At 42.0% G+C, this 24,577-nt stretch overlaps 1 protein-coding gene across 4 annotated transcripts in view; it reads right to left on the bottom strand.

Moving 5' to 3' along the window:
* CA5B (carbonic anhydrase 5B) overlaps nucleotides 1-24,577 on the bottom strand; it is a 57,881-nt gene that overhangs the window by 7,691 nt on the left and 25,613 nt on the right. For 3 of the 4 annotated variants that reach the window (XM_035289137.3, XM_002762652.6, XM_008988997.5), the window contains exons 3-7: nucleotides 17,631-17,828; nucleotides 5,426-5,544; nucleotides 3,580-3,675; nucleotides 2,671-2,733; nucleotides 1,442-1,597 (exon numbers count right to left, since the gene is read on the bottom strand). In XM_035289137.3, coding sequence (XP_035145028.1) covers nucleotides 1,442-1,597; nucleotides 2,671-2,733; nucleotides 3,580-3,675; nucleotides 5,426-5,544; nucleotides 17,631-17,828 — 632 coding nt within the window. Of the gene's footprint in view, nucleotides 1-1,441; nucleotides 1,598-2,670; nucleotides 2,734-3,579; nucleotides 3,676-5,425; nucleotides 5,545-17,630; nucleotides 17,829-21,630; nucleotides 21,704-24,577 lie in introns of those variants that run through there. The other variant, XM_035289138.3, reaches the window with a different exon arrangement.

The following is a 24,577-nucleotide window of genomic DNA, read 5'->3' as shown; positions in this document are numbered from 1 at the left end:
TTATTGAGGCTTTATAACCTTGTGAGTCTAATCATCCCTTATTTCCTTTTCTAGGATTTTCCCTGGTTATTTATGTGTTTGTCTTTATTCATGAGTTTAGAAATAGCATATTGACTTTAAAATCCTATTGGTATATTTATTGGAAACACATTAAATTTATGGTGAATAAACAATTCATGGAGAATGACAAATTAGGCTGTCATTTATGACAAAAAGGTGTCTTTATGATGTCTTTTGATCCTGTAATGTGTTAACTTTATTAATTCAAAACTTCTTTGTATCCTCCAGGAACATTTTACATTTTTTTTATTAACCTTCCTTGTTGAAATTAATATTGTACTCCACTGATTACTGAATTATCTCTGATTTTTGTAGTAGTTTTTTATTGTTTCTCTAATTTATTTTTTATTTTCTGGTCTAACTGTACTGGCTACTTCCAGAATGTAATTTAATATAAAACTTAATATGTAATAATCCTTTCCATACAAAACCTACTATTTACTTTTGAACTGAGATCAATCTCTTTTATTAAGATAGGAAAGTCTCTATTCAGCTCTGTTTTATTAAAAATTTCCAAACACTGAATGGTGATTTTTACAAATGTCTTTTTAACTTCCCTGGAAATGATAATATGATTTTTCTATTTAGATCCACTGATACAATAAATTATATTAATATCATTCTTAAAAATGAACCATTCGTGTATCACTGGAGTAAAAGCTACTTGGACAAAGTATATATTTCTTCTGATGTACTGCTGGATTCTGTTTCTAATATTTTCTTTTTAGCTTTTTTTAAAATATATTCTTCAGAGGGGGGTCCAATCTTTGGTGAGTGTGTATCAGGTATGCTGGCTTCATAAAAAGAATTTGGAAGTTTTGTTCTTATGAAAATGCTTTGTAGTCAATAAAAATCCCATAAGGCAAGTATGAGCAAATAGTATTGTAGTTTAGTTATATTAGACATTATACAGGATTTTGAGTATTTGCATAGTAACTACAAGTTCAGAAAACTGACTTAAATTAAAGTTTCTGGACAAACATTGCTAGATTCTATATTTATCCTGAGATTCTACAGAACTCCCTTAAGGATTTTAAAGAGTTTTGAACACATTTATTTCCAGCCTTCATTCTTCCCTTTAAAAGAGTCTTGATTTTGTATAGAGTTTAATATTTATATATAAAATACAAAAGGCATAAGAAGACATATGTAACTGTCAAATATAGATGTAAAAAGCTTTTGTTCTTCTGTGTTTTAACTCCTCTCTCTAGTTAATTTGAAACATCCCCAAATTCATATCCAAACTGAGACAAGATATTGGTACACTTTAATAAAAATGTATAGGCATCACAAGATGTTAAAACTGATGCCACAGTCTGAACCCAGCCTTGTTTTAAATGGGCAAAGATTTCCTTAGATTGAAATTGTGGAGAGAACGTACCTGATCATGATCAACCTCTACTGGCTGCTTCTTAATGATCCAGGTGACAGACTCAGAAAGGGGTGGAGTAGTCAGAGACCCTGAGTAGGTCCAGTAATCTGGGCAGGTAGGCATCAGGCAGGAAGGGTCAAATGATCCAAATTCCACAAGGGTGTCCTGGCCAAGGAAGAGATAACTAAGTCATTATTTAGTGGTGAAAACCACTCAGGAATCAGACAACAGGTGATGGTTCTCAGGGAGTGTCTGGGGATCGGCAGTAGTCCAGAGGAGCTCCAGGCCCTTCTAGGCAGCTTCCTGAAGCATTGCTGCTTAGGATGGAATCATGCCCAGGCTTTGTTTCTGCAATTAACTGTGTATTTTTTAAATTCTCCAGTGGGAAAACAGCCAAACCCATCTGATCTCTCAATTCTAGTGAGGATCCAGCAGGTAGTTTCCTCTGAATTTTCTTAGGAGGTTTTAGACAGTGGCCAATGCATAAAGAAGGAGGCTTTGCATTTTCAAGAGAGGCTAACCGAGAATTGTCCTTTTAAGAAGAAATGCAGATCAGGAGGAGCCAGAATCCTGAACTAAAAGGCAAGAGAGAGAAAAAGGGAAATAGAGAGGAAAGGAGAGGGAAAGAGGTAGGGACTGGAAGGAGAGAGTGGGGGACGGGGAGAAATAATATATGGGCTTCCAGAGAGGAAAGGAGAGGGAAAGAGGTGGGGACCATAGGGATACAGTGAGGGATGAGAGGGAGAGGGAGAGGGAGAGAATATATGGGCCTCCAGAGAGCAGCCCTTTGAGAATCTGAATATTGAAGAATTAATCTTGGGGACTAGACAAAGGCATCTGACCTTAAGGATGTGGATTACTGTTCTTTCCAGCTGGACAAAGCAAGTTTCTGTAGAACTGCTCTCTGCTCCCTGCCTTTGGGAGGGCAGCTAGAGAAAAGGCTGCTCTGAGTGTGTTCACAAGGACTTAGAAGGAGCCAGTGTCGGGAACAGAGGAGGGGACAGCCATATGCCCCTGAGGCCCAAGTCCTCAGTGGCACTGCAGCAAAACCAGAAAGCTCACTGCCTATCCACAGAATTACTACTTCTGTCCCCTGGAATCATAAATGGCAAGTTTTCTTCTAAGGCTGAATACAGTTCACTTAATTAAACTTCCCAATTCAAGTGCCTTGGTATGTCTCTGCTCTGAGATTGAAACATAAAAGTATATTTCAAGTAATTAAGGAAAACAAATAGTACCTTGTGTTTAATTGATGGCAAAGTATCCACTAATTTCTGTAGCTCTTTATGATATTTGCCTAGCTAAAGAACAACAAATAAGAAAATATTACAAACAATGGACATCTCACTGTAGAAACTGTGACAGAATGTGAATTAAAATTAACCACCTGGTGATTACATAAAAACAAACTGCATGACTGAAACTACACTTAAACTTGTAATTTATAATTTTATAAACCTCGCTGAATTAAATTAGAGAATAAATGAGCAGGCTGTTTGCTGACAAGGTCAGCAGGCTGCAGAGAAAGGTGCCCCCTGCTTCATTTAAGTATCAGTTCTTAAATTGAAATTAAAATTAAATAAAATAAAAAATAGTTCCACAATTGCAGTTAGACAAACTTCAAGTGCTCAGTTACCACATGTGGATTGTGACCACTCTGTTGGACTGTGCATTTTTATACCATTTAAATTATATTCTTTTGGTCGGGGGAATGGAGTCTTGCTATGTCACCCAGGTTGGAGTGCAGTGACACAATTTTGGCTCACTGCAGCCTCCGCCTCCCAGCCTCAAGCAATCCTCCTGCCTCAGCCTCTCGAGTAGCTGGGATGACAGGTGTGCACCACCATGGCCAGCTAATTTTTGTATTTTTAGTAGAAACAGGGTTTCCCCACATTGGCCCGCCTGGTCTCGAACTCCTGACCTCAAATGATCTGCCCTCCTTGGCCTTCCAATGTGCTGGGATTACAGGCATGAGCCACCGTGCCTGGACCTAAAATATATTCTTAACAATCCCGTATTTCAAGTACTATTTATCTTACCAGTGTATGGATCCCAATATTCTTAAAGGATATAATAATATTATAATGTTCCATCTTTTCATTCTAGAATACAACACATCATTTAAAGTTGGTGAAATTTTTTTTTACCTTTAAAAATACTCCTATCACAGCCAAACCATTTTCTTCCAGTGCTGCATCCTCAAAGTTTTCAAATTTGACTGCATTCCAATGCACTAAGTGCAGCTGAAACACGATGAAAAGAGGGTTAACACATGACTACACAGATCTCTCTAGAATAAACCCACAGCCTCAGTCAACCTATGACATTTAAACATGTTTTCTCACCCAAAGTAAAGCCACCAAGAAAAGCATATGACAATCTGGTGCAAGATGAGATAGAAACAAAGATCAGGGAGAAATTTAGGCAAGAGCAGCAATTAATTTTGTTTTAGAATAAAGGGATTTATTTGGGGAGAAAAATAGAAAATTCTTATAGCAAAGTGACACTTCAGTGAGCAATTAACATTTGTCCAGTTCCATCTTGATTTGCATGAAATACCAATATTCAAAATCCACTTGCATCTATAGCAGAGATGTTTATATTGAGAGAAACAGATCCTCCCTATGAAAATTATGCAGGAGTTAAAGACAAATTTCTTCTTCAAGGAATAACCATTTAAAATGTGCTTTGGCTGGGCACTGTGGCTCACGCCTGTAATCCTAGCACTTTGGGGGACAAAGTCGGGCGAATCACAAGGTCAAGAGATTGAGACCATCCTGGCCAACAGGGTGAAACCCCGTCTCTACTAAAAACACAAAAATTAGCTGGGCGTGGTGGCGCACACCTGTAGTCCCAGCTACTTGGGAGGCTGAGGCAGGAGAACTGCTTGAACCCAGAAGGTGGAGGCTGCAGTGAACTGAGATCGTACCACTGCACTCCAACCTGGTGACAGAGCAAGACTCTGTCTGAATAAATAAATAAATAAATAAATAAAAATAAAATAAAATGTATTTTTAGGCTAGGTGTGGTGGCTCACACCTGTAATCTCAGAATTTTGGGAGGCCGAGGTGGGAGAATCACTTGAACCCAGGAGTTAGAGACCAGCCTGGAAAATATAGTGAAACCCTGTCTCTCTACAAAAAAATTTTAAAATCAGCAGGGCATGGTGGTGCGTGCCTACAGTCTCAGCTATGGGAGGCTGAGATGGAAGGATTGCTTAAGATAGAGGCTGCAGTGAGCTGTGATTGTGCCACTGCACTCCAGCCTGGGTGATACAGTGAGACCCTGTCTCACAAAACAAAATAAATATAAAATAAATTTTAAAATGTGCTTTTATTTTTAACATCACATTTACAACTAAATTAGGAAAAAAGTTATAAGAAGAAATTATATTTCCTTAAAATCTCCCTTTATTTCCCTACAAATCATTCCTCATCCATCAGTTATGAATGCATTATCACCCAGCCTGCCAAGTGAGACACCACAAAGTCATGGTTAATTTCTCCTTATCCTATCCTGAAGAGAACACTACCTAAGGTACTGTTGCTTTAATTTCAGAAATGCTTGATAAATCTGTATCTTTTTTTCTACTTCTATTGCCACAGCCTTCATTTAGGCTCCCACCATCGCAAACTTGCTTTAATTCAACCTGTGGCTCCACAACATTCCCTAGGTAATTACTTTGGGCTACTATTTGAGTCCACCTTCGATTTCCAGAAGAATTCAGTTTCAGGGTCCTAAGGTTCATTTCAGCTATATTATTTGAGATGAGAGAAGTTAAATGTTAACTTAATGTTACATGTTAACATGTTACATTACATGTAACAAGTTAAAGGTTACATGTCTTAGCTGAGAATGATCAAAATTGCCTGAGGAAACTATTTAGCATTTATAGGAATCACCTGATTCTTTCTGATAATTTGTTACAACTACAGCTTCAGAATTCTCCCCACTTCTCTTCCGTTGTCACTGTTCCTGACCTTCTCAACATACCTCTGCTGGGAAGCATTTGCTGTCCACAGTGTGCTCCGAGCCCCAGGCATCGATGGCTCCCCAGTGAAAATGGAACTGCTTCAATCGGTAGTTGTGCTCCAGGGGTCCTCCCTTGATCACTAAAATGGCATATCCAACAATTCAGGGAAGAGTTATTTGTGCTGTGGGGTGAAAGGCCAAATCTCCAGTGGACCCTCCATGTGACCTGTCTTAAATGGATCACACTGAATTACATACAAGTGTTTATAAATTTGATTTTCATGCAGTCAATGCACATATAAGGACAAGAACAAACGACATCAAGATTTAACCACATCACAAGCTACAAACAATTGTTAAAGGCCAATTCTTAATCTTATATTCTATATTATTGTGTACAGTTTTGTGTGCAATAAAACACAAATTTCTCTCAGAATATTTATCCAACATGACCTCGTAATACTGAAATATGGGGACAAAAGGATCTTTCTTTTTTTATGCACAGTTTGCTTTTCAATTTTTGAAGATACTAGTGTTGCTTTCCCTTTCATTGAAATGGAAGAGGTAATTTGCATGTCAAAAATGATCACCTGGGAGATGTTGGTCCAAAGGTCCAGAGCTTCAGTTCGGAGGAATATGTTTTCAAGATTTATTGCACAGCATGGTGATCATAGTTGATAATAATGTATTGCACATTTCAAAATTACTAAAAGAGTAACAGATTTGCTCACTACAAAAAAAATGGTAAGTATGTGAGGTGAGGCATGTTTTCTTTTTTTTTTGAGATGGAATCTCACTTTGTCACGAGGCTGGAGTGCAATGGTGCCATCTTGTCTTACTGTAACCTCCACCTCCTGGGTTCAAGGGATTCTCCTGCTTCAGCCTCCGGAGTAGCTGGATCTACAGGCTCACACCCCCACGCCCAATTAATTTTTGTAGTTTTAGTAGAGATAGGTTTTCACCATGTTGGCCAGGCTGGTCTCAATCTCTTGATCTCATGATCTGCCTACCTCAGCCTCCCAAAGTGCTGGGATTACAGGCATGAGCCACTGCGCCTGGCTGGATATTTTTATTGCTTGATATAATCATTCCACAATGCATACATATATCAAAAGATCACAGTGTACCCGGTAAGTATATACAAATATGTCAACTGAAAAAACACACAGCTGGGCACAGTGGCTTATGCCCGTAATCCCAGCACTTTGGGAGGCTGAGGCAGGTGGATCATCTGAGGTCAGGAATTTGAGACCATCCTCACCAACATGGTGAAAGTCCGTCTCTACTAAAACCACAAAAAAATTAGCCAGGTGTGGTGTCCAGCGCCTATAGTTCCGGCTACCCAGGAGGCTGAGGCAGGAGAATCACTGAACCCGGGAGGCAGAGGTTTCAGTGAGCTGAGATCACACCACCGCACTCCAGCCTTGAGGACAGACTGAGACTCTGTCTCAACACACACATGCATACACATGCACACACACACACACACACACGCACAAATTACTACCAATATATTATAGGCAAAACATTGATAAGTTGTTGTTGTTGCTGTTGTTTTTAAAACAGGGTCTTACTCTGTCACCCAGGCTGGAGTGCAGTGGCACAATCTTGGCTCGCTGCAATGTCTGCCTCCTGGGCTCAAGCCGTCCTCTTACCTTGATCTCCTGCATAGCTGGGACTACAGGCATGCACTACCATGCCAGACTAATTTTTTTTTTTTTTTTTGAGACAAAGTCTCACTCTGTTGCCCAAGTTGGAGTGCAGTGGAGCGATCTCAGCTCACTGCAACCTCTGCCTCCTAGGTTCGAGCAATTCTCCTGCATCAGCCTCCCAAGTAGCTGGGACCACAGGCATGTGCCACCATGCCCAGGTAATTTTTGTATTTTTAGTAGAGATGGGGTTTCACCATATCGGCCAGGCTGGTTTCCAACTCCTACCCTTGTGATCCAACACCTCGGCTTCCCAAAGTGTTGGGATTACAGGCATGAGCCACCACACCTGGCCGCCAGGCTAAGTTGTTTTTGTTGTTTTTTGGTTTTGTTTTGTTTTTTTTTTGTAGAGATGGGGTTTTTCCATGTTTCTCAAGTTTGTCTTGAACTCCTGAGCTACTTCTGAGCTCAAGAGATCCACCCACCTCAGCCTCCCAAAGTGATGGGATTACAGGCGATTGGGTCACTGCACCTGGCCCAGATACCACCTTGGGTTGTGTTGATTTTTCTTTTGCCTTTAATTTGCCAAGGCATGTTAGTTCTCCATTTCTTCCATCTGATCAGACCCTGGGAATGGCTGTACATAATGAAACTAACACAGCAACATGAAAGCCTTCTATACCATCCCTATTAATAATTTTTACAGTTTATTGCATCATTAATTGAATTTTAGGTACACAAATGATGAAGTACAGCAATCTGAAGATCCAAATATACCGGACATGTCATGCAATGGTCTTCCCTGTATCTTTTGTTTGTTTTGAGGAAGGGTCTCACCCTGTCGCCCATGCCAGCGTGCAGTGGCACTATCTTGGCTCACTGCATTTTCAAACTCCCAGGCTCAAGCAATCCTTCCACCTTGGCTTCCCAAGTAGCTGGGACTACAGGACACACCAGCAAGCTAGGCTAATTTTTGTAGAGATGGGGTCTTGCTATATTACTCAGGCTGTTCTCAGACTCCTGAGCTTAAGTGATCCTCCAGCTTTGGTTTCCCAAAGTGCTGGGATTATAAATGTGAACCAACATGGCCCAGCATCTGCTATATGTCTTACCAGCTTTTTAAAAATTCTTACATAATTTTCTCCATGAAAAGGTTTTTCAGGCAAGGCGCAGTGGCTCATGCCTGTAACCCCAGCACTTTGGGAGGCCAAGGCAGGTGGATACCTGAGGTCAGGAGTTCGAGACCAGCCTGACCAATATGGTAAAGCTCTGTCTCTACTAAAAATAAAAAATTAGCCAGGCGTGGTGGTGGGCGCCTGTAATCCCAGCTACTTGGGAGGCTGAGGCAGGAGAATCACTTGAACCCAGGAGGCGGAGTTTGCAGTAAGCCGAGATCATGCCATTGCACTCCAACCTGGGCAACAGAGCAAGACTCTGTCTCAAAAAAAAGAAAAGTTATTGCAAAAGGTTAGTGAAGACATCAATAATTACTTCTCTTTGGGAGACAAGTGAGGTACACAGAATAAGATCACATGATTCACTAAGTGAACAGGAGGACAGTACTAAAGTACACTGAAAAATAAAATATCTTCCAAAAACCTTTTCTATACCATATTTTGAGCATGGTTTTGGCAAATATTGAATCCAATCTGTTGAATGAAATTGAAGTTCTGGTCTCAAATCAAGAGACCAGGGCAGAGGAAAAAGCCAGCTTCTCTTTCCTAGCAATATTTCCTGAACCCTTACTGTGTGTCTCCTCCAAAGGTGATTAGCAGGGCGGAGAGGAATGTCACCAATAGGGCTGCAAGGGAAGGAAGGTGGGGGCAGAATCGATCTTCAGTTGTGTTTTTGTTTTTGTCACCCAGGCTGGAGTACAGTGGCACGATCAAGGCTCATTGCAGCCTTGACTTCCTGGCCCCAAGCAATCCTCCTGCGTCAGCCACCTGACTAGCGAAAACTACAGGTGTATACAACCACACCTGGCTAATTTTTGTGTTTTTTGCATATTTTGTTTCACCATGCTGCCCGGGCTGGCCTCAAACTCCTGGGCTCAGGTGATCTGCCCGCCTCAGCCTCCCAAAGTGCTGGGATTATAGGTGTGAGCCACTGCACCCAGCCAGGTCTTCAGGTGTGTTCTGAACACATTTTTTAATTAGTTGCCAATATTTAGAGCTGGACAATTTCACATAAAAATCCACATTGCCAACTTAACTTATGACAGTGAGAGACCCTGGCCATGATGGGCACACAATTCCACCAGGCAACGAGATGCTGGGTGGGAGAAAGTGCTGCCCCTTTAGATAGGCCCACTGTTCCTACTGTTCCCATTTCCTTCAGACATGCCCAGCCTCGCTCATTCTCATTACTTCCCTGGCCTGTAGGTACAGTTGTGTTTGAGACCCCTGAAACAGAAGAGTTTAGAGGCCCAGGCATCTGACTTGAGCACTTGCTAGCTAGAAAAACCATTAAAGTCCCCAACATGTGCTGGAACTTATACCTATGTAAATTGTACACAGAGGAGAGGTGAGACAGGGAGGCATTCTACTGTCTAATGTGGTTAAGAGCATATATTTTGTAGGGAAAGATGCTCCATTTGTGTCATTATAAAACCACCTTTGCAAAAATTACAACAGTGAGCAAATTATGACAATGAAAGATATCTGATTTATCTTGCTTCTAATCTCTAAACTGCCCTTGTTCATTCCTGGGCATAGCCAAACTAACTGTAGGAGAAATTCAGTTTATAGTTCAACTTTGAAACAAAGATGATAGCAGCTCTTTCCTGAAACAAAACCCCTCCTGCACTATGGACCAGACTGTCTTTATAAAACTAACAAATTAGCCACAAGATTAGAAATTATGGTTTAGGAGTCACGCAGGCAGAGGCCACAAGATCCCCAACCTCCTCAACTGCTCCTCTGGATAACATCACTACTGTAAAACCTAAGATTGGTATTTGAGATATTTTTCAGACCCTCCATTCTGATAGACCAGCTGGTGCCACCTAGACCAGTAATCTGGCACAAGTAGTTCTGTAACGCCACCCAGGAACAGAAGACAGCAAGAAGAACCTGTTTGAGCCCCTATAATTTCATCTGACCCGATCAATCAGCACTCCCTGCTCCCCAGCCCCCTACCCACCAAATTATCCTTAAAAAACCCTAGTCTTCAAATTTTTGGGGAGACTGACTTGAGTAGTAAAATTCCGGTTTCACATTTAGCCAGCTCTGCACACATTAAACTCTTTCTTTACTGCAACTCCTTTTTGTTTTTGAGATGGAGTTTCCTTCTTGTCACCCAGGCTGCAGTCCAAGGGCATGATCTCAGCTCAATGCAACCTCCACCTCCTGAGTTCAAGCGACTCTTCTGCCTCAGCCTCCCAAGTAGCTGGGATTACAGGTGCCAGTCACCATGCCCAGCTAATTTTGTATTTTTAGTAGAGACAGGATTTCACCATGTTGGCCAGGCTGATCTTGAACTCCTGACCTCAGGTGATCCACCCACCTCGGCCTAAGATGGTGCCCAGTAATCTCCATCGCTTGGGTTCTGCAACTTTATGTCATCATATGTAATATGAGCTGGATCTTGTGACTGGCTTCTAAGGGCTAAAGTGACAGGATGCCACTTTCAGGATTACGTTACAAAGAGACTCTGGTTTCCATCCTGGTTGCCCTCTCTCAGTCTGCTTGCTTGCATGCTCTGATGAAGTCAGTGGCCATGTGGTGAACTGCCCTATGGAGAGGCTCACATGGCAAAGAAATGAACGTGGCCTCTGGCCATCAGCCACCCAGCACTGAAGGCCCTCATGGAAAATGAACCCTGTGAACAACAATTTGAGTGAGTTTGGAAGAGTACCCTTTGCCAGGGAACTCTCTTGAGATGAGACCCCAAATAAGACTGACAGCTTGATCAAGAGACCTACAAGAGACCCAGAGCCACAGCACCCAGCAAAGCCATGCCCAGATTCCCAGACTATGAGCATGGTCTGCAAAACTCTCCATAAACTGGCTCTTGCTTACCTTTGGACTTGCTTTCGTGCAATACCTAACACAAGCATCACGCTGCCTCAGAGCTCCACTTCTGCATGGCTGGCCCAAGTGCCACCTCTACCAGGAAGCCTTCTCCCACTACTACATGCACACCTCCATCATAGCACTAAGGAAAGCACTTGGCATTAGCATCACCTTTTCTAATGTCTGTCTCCTCACCACACTATAAACTCCTTTAAAAGCAGAGATCATCTGTCCTTCCTCTTTCTGTTCCAAGCACCTGGCACAGGGCGTGGCACTTAGTAGATCTGAATGAAACCATACACTAAAAAAATAGAGTGTCAGGCTAGGCATGGTGGCTCACACTTGTAATTTCAGAATTTTGGGAGACTGAGACAGGAGGATTGGTTGAGCCTAAGAGTTGGAGACCAGCCTGGGCAATATAGTGAGACCCTGTTTCTTATTAGACAAGAAAAGAAAAGGAAAGGAAAGAAAGAGAGAGAGAGAAATAAGCGGCTGTTAGGTTAGTTAATTGGGATGTCACTGGCAACCTCAGCAAGATTAAAGGAAAAAGGTGGGGTTGGGTGGGGCAGATGAATAGAGGAAAGAAGGAAATACAGTCATTAAGAAATGGGGCAGGCCCAGCAGTGGCTCACACCTGTAATCCTAGCACTCTGCAAGGCCAAGCTGGGAGGATCACTTGAGGCCAGGAGTTTGAGACCAGCCTGGAAAACATAGTGATACCCAGTCTCCATAGAAAAAAAGAAACAAAGAAATGGCGCAGGTAGACAGACATGGTCAACTGGAGGGCAGACAGTCATAACACATATCAAATAAATATATACTTATGTATTTGAGGTTGTCGATATTTTATTCTTTCATTTTTTATTTTTTTGAGACAGCATCTCACTCTGTTGCCCAGGCTGGAGTGCAGTGGCACAATCTCAGCTCACTGCAACCTCCAACTCCCAGGTTCAAGCTATTCTCCTGCCTCAGCCTCCCAAGAAGCTGGAATTACAGGTGTGCACTACCATGACCGGGTACTTTTTGTATTTTGGTAGAGACGGGGTTTCACCATGTTGGCCAGGTTGGGCCTGAACTCCTGACCTCAAGTGATCCACCCACCTCGGCCTCCCAAAGCACTGAGATTACAGGGGTGAGCCACCATGCTTGGCCTGATATTTTATTCTTTCCATGCTCGAAGATGAGAAGGGATTAAATTTGTTAAAAAAAAAAAAAGATAACAAATATAAAACATGTAGCAGAGAGTCTAACTTGTAGTAAGCAATCTGTAATATTCACTCCCTCCTTTTGCTTTTCAGTGTGAAAGAGTAGGAGCTCACAGAGAAAGGGATAGTGAAGAGAAAGGAAATACACAGAACCCATACAAATAAAAGCAGGAAATGGGCATGAGGAATGCTTCTGGGGTGATGGAAATGTTTTCAAATTAGATTATAGTGATGGTTGCACAACTCTAAATTTCCTTTGAAATTAATTGAACTGTGTATATGTGTTTTAAACTGTTTATGTGTGTTTTAAAGTAAATGTAGGATCAAAAACAGGGAAGGAGAACTTAAAATGTTTGTGAAAGCATTCTTACTAGGTTCGCCGGCTCTGCCCCATAGAAGTGTAAAGTCAGGGAAGCAGGATGGAGCAGGAAGCACCCTGAGGAGGAGAATAAAGGCACTCACCTCTCCATCTCTTTAATGCCTGTTGACAGTGCCAATAAGAGGAATTCCAGAGGAGATGATAATTGACAGGAATCATCCAGGGGTAATTTAGTGCCCTTCCCCACAGTATTTCGACTCTGTTATATGCACTCATTAAAATCAGTAATGGTGTCCTACTCAGGGGAACCAAATACCAAACAACACCCAGCAGGGGACAGTAGTATGAGACGTTCACATACCTTCTCTTATAATCCTACTAAGGTAGGTCATGTTGTCCTCTCTTTCATTCCAGAGTTTAGTAATTTGAGTCTTCTATTTTTTTTTTTCTTGGTCTCCCCTAATTAAAAGTTTGTCAACTTTGTTGATCTTCCCAAAGAACCAACTTTTGATTTCATTGATTTCTGCTCATTCTTTATTATGTCCTTCTCTCTATTTGCTTTTGGGTTTAGTTTGTTCTTCTTTTTCTAGTTTCTTAAAGTGGAAAGCTGAGATACTGACTTGAGAAAGTTCTTCTCTATTATAAGGCATTTTCATCTATAAATTTCCCTCTAAGTACTGCTTTAGCTGCATCCCAAAAGGACTGGTATAATGTTTTTGTCACATACCTTCCCCGGCTTGTTTTCCTTGAACTTTATTCCAATCCTCATAAAGCACACTATGGCAGCATTTCTTATGGTTTTTGTTTCTTTGAAATGTATAGTCATTGATATTTATTAGGCTTTTACTTTTCTAGAATTGTTTCTTGCCTTTCTTTGTTTCTAGAATGTCTTTACTTTCACTTTTTATTTTTTGTGTTCATTCACTCTTTTTTCCTCTTTGCATGCTATTGATTATTATGCAAAAACATGGAGAAATAGCAGTGAAGAATAAGCAGGAAATAAGAGGCAGTCACTGAAAGGTGGAAAAAGAGAAAGAAAATTAGGTAATTATTAAAAATTGATGCTATCTTAAAGAAAATAATTGTTAAAGCATAATTCAAAAGAGCTATCAGTTTTAGTTCTTTCTAACCAAACAAGAGAATAATTAGCAAACACTCTACAATTTTTCTTGCATATTCTGTAGGCGTGAGATTGACACACTTAGCGAAGATAAGTTCAAGAGGTGATTTAGTTGGTCGGGTTTGTAGGCATCTAAAAAGAAGCTATTGTGATGAAAACACAGATGGCTTGTTTTCCATCTGAGATTACTTATGCAAATGGATAGATAAGAAGTCTTGAGGCCCGGCTTGGTGGCTCACACCTGTAATCCAAGCACTTTGGGAGGCTGAGGTGGGAGGATCGCTTGATCTCAGGCATATGAGACCAGCCTGGGCAACACAGTGAAACCCTGTCTCTACAAAAAATACAAAAATTAGCCAGGGCCTGGAGCAGTGGCTCACACCTATAATCTCAGCACTTTGGGAGGCCGAGTTAGGCAGATCACTTGAGGTCGGGAGTTTGAGACCAGCCTGGCCAACATGATGAAACCTCATCTCTACTAAAATACAAAAATTAGCTGGTTATGATGGTATGTGCCTGTAATCCCAGCTGTTCGGGAGGCTGAGGTGGAAGAATCGCTTGAACCCGGGAGGTGAAGGTTGCAGTGCGCCAAGATCATGCTACTGCACTCCCGCCTGGGCAACAGAGTGAGACATTGTAAAAAAAAAATTATCCAGGCATTGTGGCACATGCCCGTGGTCCCAGCTACTAGGGAGGCTGATGTGGGAGGACTGCTCGAGTCCAGGAGGTTGAGGCTGCAGTGACAGTGAGCTGCGATCATGCCACTGCACTCCAGCCTGGGCAACAGACTGAGACATTGTAAAAAAAAAAATTATCCAGGCATTGTGGCACATGCCTGTGGTCCCAGCTACTAGGGAGGCTGCTGTGGGAGGATTGCTCGAGTCCAGGAGGTTGAGGCTGCAGTGACAGTGAGCTGCGATCATGGAACTGCACTCCAGCCTGGGCAACAGAGCAAGATCCTGTCTCAAAAGAAAAAAAAATTCTAGAATCTATTGTCTAAAAGAAAAAGAGAGGACTAAAAAATAGAACGACCATTTGCCCTGAAAGTTCTTGGGCTCAGGTCACTTGGTTAAGGAACTCATTAAGCAACTTTCTAAGACTTCCAACTCAATGAAACAATGATATATTGGAAATAGACAGTCCCTAGACTGTTAAGGGCTTTAGAAAGCTAACCAATACCTAGGGTCCTCAGAAGAAAGCAGGCTGCTAGGGCCCTAGATGGGGTTGAGAAATCAAAAGGATTGCTATGCATGTAAAGTAAGATGAGAGTTGGTATCCTATAGACTGGGTTGGCCCATTAGTTTACATCTGGCAGGGATAACCGTAGAGCCCCTAGGGTGAGCTCACAAGAGAGCGCCAGTCATCTGGAACACAGGAATTTAGCTTCTTGTTTTGAAGATTTCTGGAATCCTTATAAACAATGTAATATTGTGGACTTCCAGTTGAGAAGGGGGGCACACTCTAGAGTTTTGAGAAAATTAAGAAAGATGCATGATGATGGGTGTACTAAAAGCCAAGACTTCACCACTACACAATATATCCATGTAAAAAAACTAAAATAAACTTTTACCCACTAAATCTATTTTAAAATAATGTATATCAGTATCATTTTTGTTTCTTATCATTTTTATTCCTCCCTTCTCTAGCCAGTCCATCAACAGACCCAGATGGCCTTAAACAATGTTTCCCAAAGCATGGTTCATATACCGCTGATGGTACATGAGATGGTTTTTTTTTTTTTTGAGACAGAGTCTCACTCTTGTTGCCCAGGCTGGAGTGCAATGGCATGATCTCGGCTCACTGCAACCTCCACCTCCCAGGTTCAAGCAATTCTCCTGCCTCAGCATCCTGAGTAGCTAGGATTTCAGGTGCTCACCACCATGCCCAGCTAATTTTTGTACTTTTAGTAGAGATGGGGTTTTGTCATGTTGGCCAGGCTGGTCTCAAACTCCTGATCTCATGTGATCCACCTGCCTTGGCCTCCCAAAATGCTGGGATTACAGGCATGAGCCACTGCACCCCACTTGAAATGGCTTTATGTGGTACAAGAAGGTTTTACTTGTATAGTTAGTTATTTTAAGAGAATCAGAAACAATATATTGAAACATATCAACCTGTGAATTTACAGATATAAGATTTAAATAAATAACTTTATGCAAAAATAAAAGGGAAAAAGAAAGATGCCCATGAATCTGGAAGGAAAAAGAACAATTTCTTCCTACTTGGAGATATGAAAGTAAGATGTTCAGGGTTTGGAGGCTGTGTTATACCATGGGGGAGAAAGGAAAGTTGGGGACATGAAGACACCTAAACCCTTAAAGACAGACTCAACTACCTCCTGAATCACAGCAGAGAAATATATCAGAAGGGAGAAAGCCAGAGAGAGATTAAGCCCATTGGAGGAGCAGTCTGTTTGTAGTTGAGCCAGAGTGCCATGTCTAAGTATCAGAGCATCACTAGGAAAATATGAAGAAAACAAAGACACAGTTCAGACTCAGAGCCAGGATAAATGCAGGAGTGAATATTTACTTTTTTTTTTTTTTTTTTGAGATGGAGTCTGGCTTTGTCGCCCAGGCTGGAGTGCAGTGACGTGATCTCTGCTCACTGCAACCTCTGTCTCCCAGGTTCAAGCAGTTCTCCTGCCTCAGCCTCCCAAGAAGCTGGGATTATATGCATGCGCCACCACACCCTGCTAATTTTTTGTATTTTAGTAGAGACGAGGTTTCACCATGTTGCGCAGGGTGGTCTCAAACTCCTTAGCTCAGACGATCTACCCTCCTCAGCCTCCCAAAGTGCTGGCATTACAGGTATGAGCCACCACACCGGCATCATGATCATTTTTATGGACTCATTTCTTAACATTCATGAGAGAAAACAAGTTTCCTTGAGATCAAGATTTCTCAGCTTCAGCTCTATCAGTACCGAAGGCTAGATAACTCTTTGTTAATGATGTCTGGTGCACTGTAGGATCTTTAGTGGCATCCCTGACTTTGACACACTAGATGCTAACTTCGTTTCCCAAGTTGTGACAACCAAAAACGCCCCCGGATGTTGCCAAGTGTCCCCAGTCCTTTGGAGGGGTATGGGGGAAAGCTGGCAAAACTACCACTGGTTGATAACTACTTTAGATAAACTATTTCAAATAACAATCATTTTGAGACTAATTTGAACTATTTGACATCATCAAATGCAGTAAAACAAGCAAACAAACAAAAGGGAAAAGAAGAAATATTCACAAAATTAACCACCTTCTATCTTCCATAGACACTACAAGTTTCAGGTAAACTTTGAAGTCATTCACATTAGTTTATATCCAAGAAGTTTAAAAAAAAGAGAAGATTAAAAATCAATATAATATTTAAATTTAGAAAACTCTTTTCAGTTGTATTTCTTTTAAACCAGGTAGGTAACATTGTTTATTTAACAAAATTACCAGATCATTAGTTTTCATTTCTCTAATATATGACTAGTCTTTGTAACCTAATGAACACATGAATATCCTTTTTGCCTCATTTCAAGTGTATTATAATCTGGTAAGCTAAATCTGATTAAACGATGTTACTTTAATGTAAAAATTCTTATAAAGTCAACAAGCAAAGGAAAAATTAGTACACATTCTATATATACATACAAAATAAATTTCTGGCAAAACCAATTTCACACCTATGTTCTACACAACTATAAAATCGATACATAGAGAGAGATATATTTATTATTTAAAATACTACCTATACTAGTTGAAGAAATATGCATAAAAACTAGAAGGAATTTTTTTCACACATTCAAAAAGTTAAGATCAATGAGTTCCATGCCATTGCTCACAAAGAGGTCAATACTATCATGAAGAGAGTTTGATGTGTCCATGTTAACATGACGCTGTTCCTTCAGCTCCTTACAAGACCACCAGATCTTGCTCTTACCTGATTTATCTGTAGAATCTTCAAATTCCACAAGGAAAGAGTACCCGTTATTCCAGATGTGGAGGCAGGTGGCTGGGTCATAAGAGATGGTGAGTGGTTTTAAGCCGGGATCATAAACACTGTCCCTCCACCGGATATTGATGGGTGACTGCCGATCGCCCGCAGGAACCAAGTCCATGGTCTCCCAGAGTGGATGCACTAGGAGAAAGCAGGTCAGGCTTGTATCAAGACCGTTGGACCAGATTCAGTAGCTCACTCCTATAATCCCAGCACTTTGGGAGGCCAAGGCGAGTGTATTGTTTCAGCTCAGGAGTTCGAGACCAGCCTAGGCAACATGGCGAAACCCTGTCTCTACAAAAAAAATTATACAGGCATGGTGGTACACACCTGTAGTCCTAGCTACCAGGGAGGCTAAAGTGGAAGGACTGCTTGAGCACAAGAGGTCGAGGCTGTTGTGAGCTGTGATTACACCACTGCACTCCAGCCTGGGCAACAGATCCAAACCGTGTCTCAAAAAAAAAAAAAAAGCCTGTCTACTCTACTTCTGGAGAACCGGTCTAAATAGAAACTAAAAGCCTTAGGAATGAGCCGCCGTGATGGTGACTTTTAGGTGTTGACTTGACTGGATTGAAGAATATCTGGAAACCTGGTAAAGCATTATTTTTGGGTGTGTCTCTGAGGGTGTTTCCAGAGGAGACTATCACGTAATTCTGAGTGGACTAGATGGGAAAGATCCGCCCTCAATGTGGGCAGGTATCATCCAAACTGCTGGGGGCCCAGAGAGAACAAACTCATGGAAAAGTTGAATATGTCCACCTATCTGCTGGAGCTTGGATCCACTCTTCTGTTCCTATCCTTAGATAACAGCTACAGGCTTCTCAGCCTTTGGACCTCAGAACTTACACCAGCACCCCTCTGGGTTCTCAGGCATTCGGCCTCAGACTGAGAGTTACACCATCAGCTTTCCTGGTTCTGAGGTCTTTGTACTTGGACTGTCCCACACTAGCAGTATCTCAGGGTCTCCAGCTTGCAGATGGCCTATCAGGGGACTTCTCAGCCTCTATAATCGTGTTAGCAATTTCCACTAATAAATTCCCTCTCAACTATCTATCTATATACCTTATTGGTTCTGCTTCTGGAGAACCCTGACCAATACAGCCACTAAGGGGCTTAATCGGTAGACTCAAATAGGTCAAAGAGCACCTGGCAGAGGAAGAGCATTTTGGCAACTTGCAAAACCAACACATCTCAGTCTGCCTACTAGGCTCACCTAAACCAAGTACAATCAGTCCTGTGATAATAGTAAAATGCATGGAGATTAGTGCCATGTGGAAATAGGGATTCATAAATGAGTTCTTTTGCTCACTGAGAACTTCCCAACCCCTAACTCTCCAAAGTGGCTTTAAATACAAATTAATTCAATTTTCAATGACAGATTTATTTTCAAAAAAGGAAATGAGACAACTTTTGGAAAGGAAACATTCAATCAAGTATTGTCAGTGTTTAATTGGGTGCCTGGCAGAAATAAAGGCTTGAGTAGCCTGCATCCTGTAGGATGCTCACCCCACATAATTGTGGGTGCTGAGTTGAGTTCACCTCCTACGTAAGCAAACTCTGAGTGCCAGGCAGCCATCCTGCAAAACCTGGGTAGAATATGAGCATTGCTAAGGTCCCTGGAGGTTGCAGTGCGGCACAGGGATGTGCAGATTATCTATTAAGGTGTACACATACAATTCAACCCCCACAGGCACTGATGACATTGCTGATGCTGATTTTCTTCCACAGAGTCAAGCACCAGGTCTCTGGAGCCAGCCCCTGTTAAGTATCAGCAGACTTGCTGATAAGACAGATAGGCCTGTTGAGACCCCCTTGTGTGATGAGTAGAACCAGTGTATATCAGTTTGGGGTGGTCCAGTTCCCTGTCCTTAGAAGTACCATGGATGGGTAGAATCAAGAACAACCGAAAAACTAGGAGAAACATGAATTGAGAGAAATCACCACCAACGACCCTCCGCATCCCGCCCCACCACTAAGAATAAGGATGAGACTATCATAGTTGTTTTGTTAGTCAAATCCCCCGTGTATGGCAGCATCATCCTCCTATTTCCATAAAAAGCAGAAATCTGCCTCTGGTTTAGTCTAACAGAGCAGATAATCCTCTTCCTTCCAAAACTGCTGAAATGTGGAAGTGAATATCTTTTTTTTTTTTTTGAAATGGAGTCTCACTCTGTCTCCCCGGCTGGAGTGCAGTGACGTGATCTCAGCTTACTGCAACCTCCACCTCCTAGGTTCAAGCAATTCTCCTGCCTCAGCCTTCCGAGTAACTGGGATTACAGGTGCGTGCCACCACACCCAGCTGACTTTTGTGTATTTTTAGTAGAGATGGGGTTTTGCCATGTTGGCCGGGCTGGTCTTCAACTCTTGGCCTCAAGTGATATACTCACATCAGCCTCCCAAAGTTCTGGGATTACAGGTGTGAGCCACTGCCCCTGGCCGGAAGTCAGTATCTTAACCTTGGTGTTTTGTTTTATTTATAAAAGTGTTCCAGCAATACAGACGAAGAGCTCTCCTGAGAGTGCCTAAAAAAGTGGTTTTCAACAGAGAGAGCAATTCAGTCCCCTAAAAACCTTTGGCAATGTCTGGAGACATTTTTGGATGGCAAAACTGGGGGAGGGTGCTAGTGACATCTAGTGGATAAGGGCCAGGGATGCTGCTAAACATCCTACAACGCACAGGATGGGCTCCCTCAAGAAAGGGCCATCCTGACCCAAATGACAATAGGGCTAAAGTTGAGAAACCCCGGTCTAAAGGTCAGAGGTGCACGCAAGCTCGTAATACGTTTTTCTTCCTATTTCTTCAGATAATGCAGTACTCTCATCTCTGGAGAGGTCTGAACCCAGTGTTTTGTTTTTTTTCCTCAGTATAAAACAACTTGTGAAGAACAAGAACTTAATTTAAAGAACAAGAAGTTTCTGTTTCAGAAATCTAAAATGGAAAATGCACGTGAACTGGCACATCTGAAAGAGAATCAGGCCTATACCGTCATAATCTAATCAGAATGCAAATTCCTTGTGGGCAGGAGCCACATCTTCTTCCTTCTTTGTTGCCCTGTGGTATCTTATTAAACATATGCTCTTCTGAAAAACATCCTATTAGGCAAGGTGCGGTGGATCATGCCTGTAATCCCAGCACCGAGATGGGTGGATCGTGAGGTCAGGAAATTGAGACCATCCTGACTAACATGGTGAAACCCCGTCTCCACTAAAAATACAAAAAATTGGCCAGGCCTGGTAGCACGCGCCTGTAGTCCCAGCTACTCAGGAGGCTGAGGCAGGAGAATCCCTTGAACCCGGAAGGCAGAGTTGGCAGTGAGCCGAGATCACACCACTACACGCCAGCCTGGGCAACAGAACAAGACTCTGTCTCAAAAAAAAAAAAAAAAAAGAAAGAAAAACATCCTATTAGGTACTATGATCATGATCTGGGTGACAGGATCAGTAGAAGTCCAAACCTCAGCACCATGCACTATGCCCTTATAACAAATCTGCATATGTAAAATAAAAATGCAAATTTTAAAAAAGAAAGAAATGAACAATTTGCAAAAGCAATCATTGCAACTATGCAGCAGCCAACATCATAAAATATACAACCTCAGGGTCTAAAAATGTTTAGTAATTTTATCCAATAAAATATCATATACCATATTTTTCATCTTAGAGGGAAAGATGATCTTAGATTTCTGTTACATATGGTTCTGTTATATCCACCCAAATACTTGGATTCATATTCATCTAAAGACCTCTTTTAAACACGAAAATAAAAAATAAAATAAACATATGTCGTGTAATGTATCCAACTGCCATTGTGGGGAAAAAAGCTCAAATTTAAATGATTTGAAAGGATTAAAATGATCTGAAAAATGATTCCAATTGTGTTAATTTTTAAATTTCTTGAAAGGCCCTGATTCTGTTTTTAAAGATTCCTGACACAGACTACACACCTGCCCCTCTGAAACACCTATGGCCGATAATTTGAGAATCCACACTCTTCAAAGCCATTCAATGGGGGTCTCCTGTGAAAAACAGGGAAGAACTGGAGTGGTGATCAAATCCCTAAGACGATGCCTTGGTCACTCTTAATTGTTCCCCATCTCAATCATGAAATGGGGTATCAACACTCACATCCATACCAATACCAGCCCAGGAAAACTGGGCCTATTTCTTCAATTGCTCTTTAATGACCCTAATGCCATGATCAATTTACACCCTTCAGTTTACAAGTTCAGCCTCCAGAAGGTTTTCTTTCATCCTACCCATCTCTTCCTTTATTAAAGTAGACCATCTAGGTTAGACCATCCAACCACTGTGGGGAGGGGCGGTCCTTGGTCTCCATCCCCCTATTGAAGCCAACTTTTTGCCAAGGGCTTGTTTCGCTCAAGATAAACACTTTTGTTCTCTCCTCCTCTGCTCCTTTTCCTCCATTTAAGCAAAAACCATATCAAAACAATTTACTGGTAGTTGCTCATATTTTACCTCAAAAATAAGATGATTAAGTGGTCTAACAGAAGCTTTGTTTTCAGGTTCTGCTTGTATAGGGAAAATGAAATTGAGATAGTGGCTGTACCAATCGTGATTTTCATTAACAAAGGCACGCTGTCATTAAGAAGGTGTCAGTAATTTGTAGCTGATGGGCAACAAAAGCTCTGCGGAAGAGTCCACGTTGAGGATGTGCTTGATTTTAGTTCTTGTTTATATGTGTAGTCCTAGGTTTGATTTAAGTTGTGCTTTAGCACTGTCTTAGTCCATTCAGGCTGATATGAAAGACTGGGTGGCTTATAAATAAGAGAAATTTATTTCTCACAGTTCTGGAGTCTGGGAAGTCCAAGATCAAGGCACCAGCAGAGTGGGTGTCTGGCAAGAGCCTGCTTTCTTGTTCGTAGACAGCCTCCTTGCTTTCTTCATATGGTAGAAGGTATGAGGGAGCTCTCTGGGGTCTCTTTTATATTGGGAACTAACCCTACTCATGAGAGCTCTGCCCTCATGATCTAATCACCCCCCGAAGCCGCACCTCTTAATACCATCACCTTGGGGGTTAGGATTTCAACATACAAATGTTAGGGGGTCATGAACATTCAGTTCACTGCAGCCACCTATTTCCCCAGCTTCGGCATTGTCCTTCCTTCAGCCCTTGAAATATGGAAAGCTCATTCCTGCCTTAGTCCCTTTGTTCATGCGCCTCCTCCACAGAAACCAATTACCCCTCATTGGGCTCAGTGTTGGCTCCCATTATCTTTAGGTCTTGGGCTTAACTGTCACCTCCTCGAAAAAGTGATCTCTGGCTACTCTCTTATCACCTCATATTATAATTTTTAAATTATAGCATTCTGATTTTTCTTTCATTAAATTTATTACGAGTGCAGTTATAATTCTATGCATATGTGCCTAATTATCTGCCTTCCTCACTGCTCTGTAAGCCAGCTGGCTTTCGGTCAATACTTGTGGATGGAATAAGATGAGGAGCATCACTGGGAAGATTTGTGTTACGCTGTCAATGTATGCATCGCCTCAAAACTTAGCCAGGCAGCAGTGGCTTGCACCTGTAATTCTAGCACTTTGGCAGGCCAAGGTGGGCAGCTCACTTGAGGTCAGGAGTTCGATACCAGCCTGGCCAACATGGGGAAGCCCCATCTCTAGTGAAAATACAAAAAATTAGCTGGGTATAGTGGCTCATGCCTGTAGTCCCAGCTACTGGAGAGGCTAAGGCAGAAGAATCTCTTGAACCCGGGAGGTGGAGGTTACAGTGAGCTGAGACTGCACCACTGCACTCCAGCCTGGGCGACAGAGCGAGACCCTATCTCAGAAAACAAACCAAAACAAGAATGTGTCCACTGAAATCCTACTCCCCAAGGTGATGGTGTTAAGAGCCGAGGCCTTTGGAAGGTGACTGGGTCATGAAGGCAGAGCCCTCATGAATGGGACTGACACCCTTACAAAAGAGGCTTGAGAAAGCTCCTGAGCTCCTTCCACCATGTGAGGATGCAGCAAGAAGGCAAATTCTTGGAAGCAGAGAACCCTCATCGGACACTGAACCTACTGGCACATTGATTTTGGACTTCGTGGCTTCCAGAACTGTGAACAACAAATTTCTGCTGTGTATAAATTATCCAGTCTGCCGTACTTTGTTAGAGCAGCCCACACAGAATAAGACAGTTTGCTTCTCCTTTTTGCTTTACTTTATTACTTTTCTCTAAGAATCATTCAGGTTTACTTCTACCTCACCTTGCCCAGTTCAGAAACCTACACCCTAGACTTCACACAAAGCCTCTTGGCTGCTTTTCCTCTTTCTCACTCTCCTCTACTCCTGAGTTCTGCACCTATGCAATTTTCCTAAATAACCACCTTGGTCACATTGCTCCTGTGCCAAAGACAGTATATCAAGTTGTAACTTCCATGTTCAATGCCCAGGTTTTCCTACCAGAACCCATCTCACTGGAGGTGATTAGAAGCTGATATAGAAGCTGATTAGAAGTTGATGGTGAAGATTCTGATCATGATCTCTGATCCGGGGAAACAAATAGAACTCATCTCACTTATCTAATCTCATTTTCCTCATTCTTCCCAAACTCTGGGGTTCCTAAGCTAATTTTCTTGTCATGCTATTCCCCCTAGCATGCTACTCCTCTTACAATTGCCTAGCTACACAAGTTTATGTCTACTTTGGTTTTTAAAAAATTTTTAATAGGCTAGGTGCGGTGGCTCACGCCTGTAATCCCAGCACTTTGGGAGGCCAAGGCGGGCAGATCACAAGGTCAAGAGAGGAAGAACATCCTGGCCAACATGGTAAAACCACGTCTCTACTAAAAATACAAAAATTAGCTGGGTGTGGTGGCACGCGCCTGTATTTCCAGCTACTCGGGATGCTAAGGAAGGAGAATCTCTTGAACCCAG

The sequence above is a fragment of the Callithrix jacchus genome, chromosome X (assembly GCF_049354715.1).
Source record: "Callithrix jacchus isolate 240 chromosome X, calJac240_pri, whole genome shotgun sequence".
Lineage (NCBI taxonomy): Eukaryota > Metazoa > Chordata > Mammalia > Primates > Cebidae > Callithrix > Callithrix jacchus.
The sequence above is the reverse complement of the archived record's forward strand: the minus strand, read 5'-3'. Positions and strand labels throughout refer to the sequence as shown.